At 39.8% G+C, this 12,405-nt stretch overlaps 1 protein-coding gene across 4 annotated transcripts in view; it reads right to left on the bottom strand.

Annotated features, from left to right (window-relative positions):
- Positions 1–12,389, bottom strand: part of CRYZ (crystallin zeta) — a 22,926-nt gene extending 10,537 nt beyond the window's left edge. Inside the window, exons 1-4 of one of the 4 annotated variants that reach the window (XM_006775907.2) lie at positions 12,299–12,389; positions 6,848–6,971; positions 4,666–4,818; positions 679–842 (exon numbers count right to left, since the gene is read on the bottom strand). In XM_006775907.2, the coding sequence (XP_006775970.1) occupies positions 679–842; positions 4,666–4,818; positions 6,848–6,958 (428 nt within the window). In that variant the 5' untranslated portion in view covers positions 6,959–6,971; positions 12,299–12,389. The other 3 variants (XM_015571893.1, XM_006775909.2, XM_006775908.2) reach the window with 3 other exon arrangements.
- Between the last annotated feature and the right edge of the window lie 16 nt (positions 12,390–12,405).

Below are 12,405 nucleotides of genomic sequence, written 5' to 3'. Positions count from 1 at the left end.
CCAGTCTTTGCCTTAAAATCTTCTATCCAGCAAAACCACATTGCTATAGCTCTCCCCAGATACCATGTTTTCTCACACACCAACTATCCCATTGTCTAGAATGCCCTCTCCCTTCCCAGCTCCTTCACCAGGCTAATTCCCTCTGATCTTTTTCAGATACCCAGGGAATTTGATTAAAATAGAGATTCCCAGGCCTCAGCTACGGAAATTGATCAGTGGGTCTAGGGTACAGCCCTATACCGTACTTTTAAACTGCAGTTTAAAAGTTTTCATGATTGCATAATCAGATTTTTGAACCATGGCTTTAAAATAATCCAAGCCCTATACCTTGCCAGGAAGACCTATCTCATCACCGTAGGCACGTCCCTTGCGATCTCATAAATCCTTATGCACATCTCCATCATGTACTTTTGACTACAGTATATAACTGTTATTCCTCTTATGTCTACCTCCCTTACTAGACTGTGAGCACCTTGAACACAAAGACAGTGTTTGCTCTTCTTATCCCCAGTAATTAGGACAATCTCCTGAATTAGCAGTTTCCACTTCATAAAAGCTTAATGGTAACTAAATGGTACCCCAAAATGATAAACAGATGATAAGAAGAAAAACAATTAATACTGCCCTCCTTTGTTGCTGCTGTGTTGTTGATGGTTGTATAGTTGGCAGTGTTAGTACCTGTGGAGCAGAGCTCGGTACGCAGTAAAATATGGAACACCGAGGGCAGCTCCTTGCTTAAAGTCCAGTTTTTCTGGCAGTGTGTACACAGTGTCATCAGCCGCAACAGCAAACTCTGCATAGCCCCCTGAGATTGTGCCAGCAGTGAAAACTCTGTCACCTTTCTGGGGAAGCAATAAATCAATACATGCATCAGGGATTAAAAATGATATCGAAATGGGTACAATCTCTTTTTTAATGATTCCTTCACACTTTTTTTTTCAATTACAGTATAATAAAATATAATATTAGTGTACAACATAGGGATTAAACATTTATGTTACTTATGAAGTGAACATCCTGAGCTACAACCCTTTTTAATGCAACTTTATAACAAGAAATAAGTATCTATATATTGTTTTCTACATCTTAGGGTCTCATAAAAATCATTTTAAAATGCTGAATATTTAAAAATATTTTATTAAGGGGAATCAGTGAGAAGAAAAAATTATGAGAAAGAGAAAAAAAATAAGAAGAAAGTGAACCTCCAGAATGGTATAATGATGATAGTGACAATTAACCTTTATTGAGTGTACTGTGCTAGGTACTGTATTAAGTGTCTTATGAATATTATCAAATTTGATCTTTGCAACAGCTTACGGGGTATTTTCATTATTTCCATTTTAGGTTAATCCTACTATGTAGATAAGGAAATTGAGGGAAAAAGTTCAGTCATTTGCTCAGACTAAAGAGTTAGTAAATGGCAGTTAATAAAACAATTTTTGCCCAAAACACTACGGAGAAGAAACAAATAAAAAGTAAGGTTTCTTCCACACACCAACTACCTGTGCTAAATCCTTTCCATAGATTTCTTCACCCCTGCATTTCCTCCATTTTTCATGTTGGTAACAAAAAGCAAGCCACTATGCCTGGATGCTGACAGAGGATGAGTCAGGACAGGCTTCTTCACTTGCCACAGCCCCAAGAAGAGCAAACTCTCAGTAAATGTCCCTGTGGCCCTTACTGTTGGAGAGCAGATGCACCAGAGGTGAGATAAGGCCCTGGATAAGCATCATAGGCCTGCCCAGAATGCCTGCACGCTAGGGAATGAGACTGCCAGTACAAACACCTGCCCTAACTTCTCTTTTTGGAAAAAAAAAGAAAAAAAGTTAATATTCCCTGGAATAAGCAAAACATTAAAGCAGTAATTCTCAATATGCTTAAATTTGTCCTTTAATTAAGAGATCTGAAAAGGTAACAGCAATATGCAGTGGGGTATAAACAAGCAAGATCCAAAAGGCACCTAGGAGTCAAAGACAAGCATTGCTGCTTAGCAGTGTTGCCTGTAAATGGTCAAGTCTGATTAGGTTAAGAGTAATCTTGTTTTTACAGCTTAAAAACATGTTGCATTAAGTTTAACATAATTCAAACATTTACTAAGAATCCACTATTATAGAAAGCAGTCCTTTAATTTCTGCAAAAGATCTTAGCAGCAAGAAACTCTCTTTAATCTCAAACATCTTACGCTCTAGGAAGAGAGAAAAATAAATAGCATGGAAATAATTACAAAGTAAGGTAAACATGCTGAGCCATCAAAGACGATACAAGAAAAAGAAAGGAATGATTTCTAAGATGAGAGAATCAAGCATACCTTTATTGAGAAGTTAATATTTGAAGTAGTTCTTGAAGAATAGGAAAATAATTGAAAACTAGAATTGGGAAGAGTCATTATGGGTGAAGGAAACAAAGTAAAGGAACGGTGGCAAGAAAAACGAAGCCAGTCTTCATTCCCAATGGATAAGTAGTCTAATGTATGGACTGCAATAGTTAGATAAAAAGATATAAACGCTGGAGTGTGAAATCCCTTGAACCCATGTTTAGAAGTTTCGGTTCAATTCTGCCAAAGAGAAGAATCAATATGAATAAAGACACAGAGATGAAAGAGCATGGGCTATGTAGGGGAGAACAAAAAATTATTACTAAGCTCAGGGAGAGAAGGAATGGGAGATAATATGAAAGAAAAGATAGGTGGGAGAGAGAGCATTAAATAACACAACAAGCGGTTTCAACAATACCCTAAAATCTACACGAAACGAATACAGTAATTAACTGTGAAACAATCAGAATTACATTTTAGAATACGCCCCTTACAGAGCAAGGACAGATTCAAAGAGGAAGGAGGGAGGGTGGTAAGGTATGTGTCTATTACAGAAATCCAAGTAAGGGCCTACGTAAGACAACCTAAACTAAACTACAGAGAGGAGGAATGGAAAGAGAGAGAAAACGGTTCTAATAAGGGAGAACTGAGTGAGGGAGAGGAAGAAATAAGCCTAAAACCCGGGAAGTCACCAAGACAGGCATCAGAGAGAGAGGAGCAGAGATGCAGTGAGAGAAGACAGGCTCAGTTGTAGACACACTGAGTAAGCAGTTCTGGAAGATGGACCAAGTGGGTGCCCTGCTCTCTCCTGCATGTCCAACGGGAAAGCCAGACACCTGGGACTAGTGAGCACTGGACAGGTTGCTAGTGTAACTGAGGAACTGATGAACTGATTTTTTATTTTAAGTTAAATTTGAATTTTCAGTAACCATCAGCCATTTAAATGTGGCTACCACATTGGACACCACAGGTCCAGAGCTTAGACGTATGGGGGGATCCTTTTTAAAATTATATAAATGTCTAACCACTATTCAATAAAGCTGAACCTAATATAACATACTGAATGTCAACTGTAATTGAAAAATAAAAAAATGTTTGTCTAATACAAAATAATATTTATTTTTTTAGAAAGGAGCCTACATATTATGAAAATGTTCATTACCTAAGAGACCTGACATGCCCCTTATGTAAGCATAGGAAATAATTCTTTTATGCGATTAATGTTTGGTTGAGCTTAAAATACTACCTCAATAGAAAATTTAGAAAGTGTTTATATTAAAAAAGAAAATTCTAAGCAAAAGATACCCATGTGATATGGAAAATGTGGGTGTCCATGAGATCATCTTAAAGAAGGTATACAATAAAAACAGCAGAGGTTTAAGTTTGGACAGGGAGCGCTGGGCAAACCAAGATTTGAGGAGCATCCAGAGAAAAAGAGGCTTGAAAAGGATGCTCGGACAGGAAGGGCGGGGGAAGAACAGGAGCAATGATGTCACAGAAGCTGTAGAAAAAGTTTTTTTAAGAAACAGTAAGTGACTGAGAGTGTCAAATGTCACAGAAAAGTCAAGAGAGATAATGACATAAAAGGGCCCATTAACTCCAGCAGTGTAGATGCTATTAGTGACATTAGCAAGAATCATTTTAGTGGAGCGATGGGGGCAGAAGCCAGATTGCCAGGGCTGAGGCGTGCAAAGCTGTAGGAATCTGCCTGTCTCCCGTTCAGGGGCCACATTAATCTTCTGTCTCAGTCCAATTTTGGATAAATGAGTGGCCAAAGTTGAGCAGGTCAAGGAATTATGAGGAAAGATGCTAGAGCATGAATATGCGCTCTCTGCTTTAAAAGTCTTTTAGAAAATAAATAACAAAGCCCTGATCATAACATTTTCATTGACTCCATCACCTTGTTCTGAGTCAGAGCTCAGAAAATGTATAGTGACCTTGCAGTTTTTCATTTTTACTTATTATTAGCATTTTCTTTACTTTGTTAAGCTAAATTTAGAGAAAGTTATTTAAAAATAAGTTGGTTTGTGTATTATCAAGAGTTAGGGAATAGTATAATTTTCTTGCATGTTTTTTTCCTTTACATATTTCTGTTAAATTAAAAGGTTCACCGTTTATTTCTGTGGGGATGTGAAGATATAGAAATGACCTTGCACTTATTCCCAACAATACAAATAAACAGGGCCTCTGGCTAAAAGATAATTTCTTTTGTTACTAGAGGAGTCCCCCAAGTGGCAAAAATGGTGTATGGGGCCTTTTAAAGCCTTAAATACAGACACATTTAAAAAGTATGTTAAAATCTTTTAAGGAAAAATATTAAGCTAAAATAGAAATAATAAAAAATGTAATACCTTGAAAGCAGATACATTTTCTCCAACAGCTTCTATTACCCCAGCCACATCTGAACCAGGAGTATAAGGTAAGAGTGGTTTCCTACTATAACTACCAGAGCGAATGTATGTGTCCACTGGGTTTACTCCGCATGCATGGACTTTGATTAGGACCTGCAAAGACAATGTACTAGTTTACACAGACTGTTCATGACTGCTGGGGCTGTCATGATTATGGGAGCTATAACAATGGAGGGGAAAACCTTGCCTTCCATGAGCTCACATTCCAGTTTTGCAAACCCACGTATAAATAAAATTCTAAGACGTAGTAAAAAACATTTTGAGAAAACAGTGATGGAAATAGTTAAGGGGGTGTGTGTGGCAAGACGTCTATGTGCTCATCAAATCTATTTCCTCCTCCTGGGCTCATAGGGAGAACATTGTTTCCTTCCTCACTTACAGTGATGAGGAGCCAAATGACTGAGTTCTAGCCAAGGGGATGTGAACAAGTGATGAGAGCCACTTCTAGGCCTGCCCCATAAAGACCTTCCTGCTTCTGCCCTTTCATGTGACTCCGAAGACAGGTGTTGAAAGTGGCAGAGGAACATGATGGAGGAAGCCTGGGTCCCCAACTCACTGTTGAAGGAGAGCGACTCACCAATATTTTAGAATTTTGGAATTTAGTGAATAATAAATAATTTTCTATTGTTGACTCATTGAGATTTTGAGGTTACTGCTACTATGGAAGCTTACTTTGTCTTAACTAATACAGAATTACTTCTGCTGTCAGAGTAAGGGAAGGCATCTGAAAGGATGTGGTACTTGCACTGGGCCTTAAAGAATGAGTAGAAATTCCTTGGGAATTGGAGAAAACTGATACTTCAAGTTAAAGGACTATGATGTGCAAAGACAGAAGGAATGAAATGGCCTTATGGAGAAACTGGATAAAGCTTGATGTTGTTACAGCACAATCTACTGAGAAGGAGAGATAAGAGATAAATCTATAAAAATGGGTATGGCCAAATTATAAGAACTCTCAGAAGGGTTGCTAAGGAAATTAGACTTAGGAGCCATGGAAGGTATAGTAATACATAATTTTAATCAAAAAAGTACATAATTTTTATCAAAAAAGTATATTGTTAAAGTTATTGGAAATGATTAAGCTCTACATTTAAATTCTCTTAAAACATATGTGAAAAACAAACATGCAGAAGAAAATGGTTTTCTTATTGCACACAAAATAAAAATTGGGGAAATTTGTAAAAGAATAACTATTCAAAATTACTTATGACTCCATTCAGAAAAATCCAACTATTGCACTGCATAGATGATTGTGAACTTCAAAAAACTCTTATATAGTCCTAACCAGTTTGGCTCAATGGATAGAGCATCGGCCTGCGGACTGAAAGGTCCCAGGTTCAATTCCGGTCAAGGGCATGTACCTTGGTTGCAGGCACATCCCCAGTAGGAGATGTGCAGGAGGCAGTTGACCGATGTTTCTCTCTCATCGATGTTTCTAACTCTCTATCTCTCTCCCTTCCTTTCTATAAAAAAATCAATAAAATATATTAAAAACAAAAAAACTCTTATAACAAGACTAGAGGCCCGGTGCACAAATTCATGCACAGGTGGAGTCCCTTGGCCTGGCCAGCAATCGGGGTGATCAGGGCCAGGAAGAGGGACCACAGGAGGTTGGCCTGCCACAGGAGGTTGGCTGTGGGAGTGCACTGACTACTGGGGCACAGCTCCTGAGGTGAGCATCTGCCCCCTGGTGGTCAGTGAGCATCATAGCGATCGGTTGTTTGGTCAACCAGTTGTAACAGTCACTTAGGCTTTTATATATATAGATGTTATTCCTTTTCATATATCTGCTCCACTAATTATTAGAATTATGCCATCTTTGTCAGAGCTCATAGATGTAAACAGTGTAAACTTTGTCCTAATTCAATGTCTTTATAATCATTGTGAGTCTGCTTCTTTTGAATATTAACTTGATGTGCTAAAGCAGTGGTTCTCAACCTTGGCTGCACATTAAAATCACCTGGGAATCTTTTTTAAATCCTGATTTCTGAGGAATGAGGCCCAGAAATCAGGATTTTAAAAAGATTCCCAGGTGATTCTAATGTGCAGCCAAGGTTGAGAACCACTGTGCTAGAGACTCATACTCCTTAATTATTGACTGTTTAAAAGTAATTATTTCCACCTGGTGGTCTTTTGGAATTGGTACTGCAACATCCGACTGGAATTTCAGCACTTCTGGTCCACCAAATTCAAAAACTCTAATAGCTCTCATCAACTTCTGTCCAGTTGCCATGGCGATCTAGAGACTAAGAAAAAATATTAATGTATTGTCCTATTGTATCTAGGCTATCACTATGTTTTCTCCCCCCCTGGAGGGTCAGATCAAACAATTTTTCATATGACAATTTAAATCACAAGATTACCACTGATTTCATTTCATGTTTAAACACCTTTCATCTTACAAATCCTTCAGCTACAAAGCAAAATGTTACTTCCTGTAGAGATTCAATGCCTTCAACAAGGGAATCAACATGCCCACAAAAACATCTGGATAGGTACAGCATAATGAATATCATAGGCGTCCTTGTGTGTAAGCTTGGGCTGCAACATCTTGGACATTTTAGAAGTTCATGCAAGTTTTATTAACATTAGATAAATAGATCTTCTCTTGTTAGACTATTATTTCAAATACATAAAGAAATACAAAAGATACAATAAACACATTCACCTGCCACCCACCTTTGACAAATCTTAACATTTTAAAAACCTAAAACATTATAGATATCACTGAAGCCTCCGGTACCCATCCCCAAGCCCACTTCTGTCCCACCCTTCCATGAGGTAACGAGGTAACTATTACCACAAACCCAGTGCTCACCATTCCTAGGCATGATGTTATCTCACTACTACTTGCGGATGCATTACCAAGCAATATATGCTATTGTTTTTGCATGTTTTCAAACTTTGTTTAGATTAGATTGTACTGTACTTAATTCTGCAACTTGCTTTTTCCTCTTAGCGTTATGTTTTTGGTATTTATCAATGCTAAAACACTTTGCTTTATGAAGTTCAGTCAGTTTAACAAAGGAGGAAAGACATTAAAAACTAAAAACACTGCTTTGTATGTCATCTTTTATAAATTACAAGGGTAATTTACAGTTAACCTTTCTGGCCTACCCCCATTAACATTAAAATGAAAAGAAAGCTTAAAGTTTTAAAATAGAGTGGCAGAAACTAGAACTTGAGATGAAAGAATTCAGACTTTTATTGAATGGAAGTTCAACACAGGGCTACTCAGGACAGAGTCCATGCTGATTACAAAATGTCATTCCATGTATGGAGGGAGGGCAGGAATGGAGAGGTCAATGGGAAAAAGAGGGGACTTATGTAATACATTAAACTATAAAGAATTTAAATTTTTTTTTAAAAAAAGCATTCTCATGGTGTTCTTAATAGACAGCTCTAAGTATAATTAGTCAAAAGTTGCATCATTAAAAAACCTTTATTTAAAATGATTTAACATGGTACCCAGAACAGAGAAGGAAGTAACACTTCCATTGCTGAAAGGTTGTTTAGCAATGATATATCCTGAACGACAACCCTTGAGTAAAAGGGGGCAGAAGCAGGCAAAAGGCACAAATCTAAGAGCACGGTGGGGCAGCTAAGCAGTCCCTGAGGGTGGGAAGACCTGTGCAGACTACTTACTCCACGGCCTCACTACTGTATTTCCATCTTCACTTAAGCTGGGTATTTCTTAGACAAAAATAATTATAAAAAAATAAAACAGGAAAAAAAAAAGATTGCCTAGATCAGAGTTTACCATTCTAAAAATAAGAACACCACTTCCTTTTTTCCTTTCTGCCTTCAGCATGGTGTTAGGGAGAGTGTGGGCTTAGAAATCTGTCAGCTCTTAGTATGAATCCCAGCTCTGTCGTTCACTAGCCATGTAGCCTTGGGCAAGGCAGTCAAGTTTTTTGAGCCTCTTCATCCGAACACTCTTTACCGTGCTAGTGACATGGCAAGCACCAAGTACAGAACCTGGCCGAGGTTTACTCCTATGTATAGAAGACACCATTGTTCCTTTCCCATCTATTTTCTCTTTTCTAATTTCTTATTAATGAAAACATTCTTGATTCTATAATTCTATAATCACCTTGGATTTACTATTACAATATTTACAGGATTCTGGTTGTAAAACCAAGTCCTTAGCCCCAGGGTTCAGAGTCTAGAGAATGATTTAAGCTAAACATTAATACCAAAATTGGTCATTATTCATTCAACATTTTTTTTTTTAGCATCAATCGTTAGGGAGGCACTGTGCTAAACTCAGAGAACACAAAGGGCAAAGAGAAAATGCCTCAGCCCCTCCCCAGCTCCTGCTCAGTCCCACCCCCTCACATGTACACACGCACTGGGTAAGATTTGTAGCTCCTTTTCCGCTTTCAGTATCTACTCACTTCTACCTATTCATTTCTTTCATGCACTCGCATTTATCTTTTCACCAACAGACATCACTATTATCCTCAAAAAACTGTAGCAACAATAAAAGCAAAATTACCCTGAAATAGAATCTGTCAAAAATATCTAGCACATACATTTCTCCCCTCTACATTTTGACGTTTTCCAAATGGGGAGAAAAGAACAAAGTAAGGAGGAGACTCATCCTTAATACTGGGTTTAGAAGATACCCTGCTTTGTCCAAAACTATCACATTATCCTGTGGCGCCGGTTAGGAGACAGGCATGACCTTGACAGCTCTGTCTTCCACTTTGCTTCCGGCCGTCTTATTTCCCACCGAGCTTTTGCCACTATGACTGATCAGGCTCCAGTCTGTACTCCTGGCCTTTGAACACCCTCAGCTCCCCACAGGATCATGATCCACTTCATAATACAGGTGCTATGTCAGAAGGTGTAATAAAAAGAATAAAATAACACAATGCACAAATAGAAATTGTGATAATTCTTAGGCCCCCGCAATACCTGATTTCTTCTCAGACGCACATCTTTCACATCCGTTGATGTAATTATTTTCACAATAGGAAGAGAAGCAATGGTTACTAAAACCACCACCTCATTGCATGAAAAAGTGGAAATAAAATCACCATCCATTTATGGATGAGAACATATTCCAAGAGGTTAAGAGATTCACCAAGGTCACACAGAGACAACGCTAGAACCCAAGTCCTACGTCCTAAATTTTGTTGGATGATTTTATTCTCTTACTATACAATCCTTTTCATCTCACCCTTTGAAATGTTGGCAAAGAGGACCTTAATTTCGTAGGAATGTACTCTATTATGATGATAGTGAGACAGACTGTTAGAAATATGAAATTTGGCCCAGCTGATGTGGTTTAGTGGTTGAGTGTCAACCTTTGAACCAGGAGGTCATGATTTGATTCCCAGTCAGGACACATGCCCAGGTTGCAGGCTCAATCTTGAGTGCTCTGGCCAGTTTGGCTCAGTGGCTAGAGTGTCGGCCTATAGACTTAAGAGTACCAGGTTCGATTCCGGTCAAGGGCATGTACCTTGGTTGCGGGCACATCCCCAGTAGGAGGTGTGCAGGAGGCAGCTGATCGATGTTTCTCTCCCATTGATGTTTCTAACTCTCTATCCCTCTCCCTTCCTCTCTGTAAAAAATCAATAAAATATATTTTAAAAAAAAGAAATATGAAATTCAACTAACCTGCATGTAGGATTGCATATTTTATGACCAAAGCATCTGCTTACAATTTGAATGATCTCAAACGCCCATAAGTTAGAGGATCTACTAGAGATATACAGGACATTACTCTAAAAGGGGAACTAATAATTTCCTTATCTGTAAAATGGGGCCAGTACTCCCTAGCATAGAATCCTTGTGAGGAGTAAGAGCAGTGGCCATGGTGCATGTGCCACAGCACACCTAGCATGCAATAAGCTCTGTCATTCAGAGTAAATCACTTGCAGTCAGCAGGTCTGTCACATTGCTTGTGTTTGTTTGTTTTTAATTAAAGTGTACTTCAAATGACTTTTTCTATTGATCAAATATAAACTTTTAAATTTTTCACCAGAGTAACTTGGTTTTCATTTTTATTGTTTAATCTGTGAACGGTTGCTAACCATACTTTGCAAATCTAGGAAATTCAGAATTTAAAATTCTTCTCCAAACAGTGATCTTCTCTATGCAACACTTGAATCCGTTAGGTTTAAACGAAAAGTAAAGGATAAAGAAAATGTTAGAAATCTATTTTAACATGGCCAATTTACAAAGCCAGAGCAAAGACACAGAAGTAACATTAAATAAAAATTTTAGGCAAGAAATAAAAAAAACAAAACAAAACCTTGGGAAGAAAATCAATCATTATATAACTAGAGTCCTGGTGCACAAGATTCGTTAACTGGGGGTGGGGTTGGGGGAAAGGTGTCCCTCAGCCCAGCCTGCGCCCTCTCACAATCCGGGACCCCTTGGGGGATGTCCACCTGCCAGCTTAGGGCCAATCCCCCCCCAACCCCCCCCCACCCCCGGAGTTGAGTGTCAACCAGGGATTGGGCCTAAACCAGCAGTCAGACATCCCTCTTGCAGTCAGGGACCCCCTTGCTCCTTATGGCCAGCCTGCAGTGGAGGTGGGAGAGGCTTCTGCCACTGCTGCTTCTGGCTGAACAGCACTCCCCAGAGCTCACTGACCACCAGGGGGCAGCACCTGCATTGAGCGTCTGCCCCCCTGGTGGTCAGTGCATGTCATAGCCACCAGTCATTTGGCCATTAGGTCAATTTGCACATTAGGATATAATATATAGGATCCAGGATAGGATGTCAGGGTACATGCCCAGTTTACTGCTTCATCCCCACTGAGGGGTGTGCAGGAGGGAGCCAATCAACTATTTTCTCTCATCATTGATGTTTCTCTTCCTCCCTTTTTCTCTAAAATCAATACAAATAAATAAAAATAAAATTTTAAAAAAAGAATGACTCATGTAAGCATAATATTTATTATTCCTAACCCCAAAGAAATTTTAAAAAGTTAGAAGTGACCAAGGATAAGTCTCTTCCTGGTTGTGACCGGGCGGGTGGGTGCTGGCCAGGTCCTCCTCCCCACTCACCTCCCACAGGAGAGGGGGGGAAGAGTTAGTGACCTGCAGTTCTAACCTCCTCCCCCCCCTCCCCGCCCCTAGGCTCTCCCGTGGGAACTGAACCGGGTAGGCCCCTGCCCTGCAACCTTGGGGAGCTGAGCTCCGTGGGGTTTGCTGCTGCTGACCAGGCCTTCCCACAGCCACCCACTAGCTGCGGACAGACAGTCCAAACTTCAGCCTTTCCGTGGTTCAATCATTAACACCCTCCCTGGTCACGGCGGACCGGGTAAACATCCAACCATGTGTTAACAGGCTGTTTTGTACTTTTTTTTTTCCTTTGAAGATCATTCTAGGCGGGGGAGATCGGAGGAAAAAGGTAAAAAACAAAAACAAACAAACAAACGAACAAAAACACAAACCACACATTCCTCTCCAATAGTAAGATGGCAAACCTGATGGACAAGCAGGAGGAAGGCCCGGCACACAGAGTTCGGGGCCCCTGCAGTAGCAGGAACCAGAGACAAACCAGCTCCCAACGAGCGCACAGCCTGAACCTCAGGGCGCTGTTTAAAACCACTTACCGGTTCCGGAGCCCAGAACCCACACCCGCCAAGGCTCCCCAGACCCCACCGAAGAGGGGGCGGGCCTGGCCGGCTCCCACGATCCTAGCTCCGCCCCCCCGCCCGCC

The sequence above is a fragment of the Myotis davidii genome, unplaced genomic scaffold (assembly GCF_000327345.1).
Source record: "Myotis davidii unplaced genomic scaffold, ASM32734v1 scaffold128, whole genome shotgun sequence".
Lineage (NCBI taxonomy): Eukaryota > Metazoa > Chordata > Mammalia > Chiroptera > Vespertilionidae > Myotis > Myotis davidii.
The sequence above is the reverse complement of the archived record's forward strand: the minus strand, read 5'-3'. Positions and strand labels throughout refer to the sequence as shown.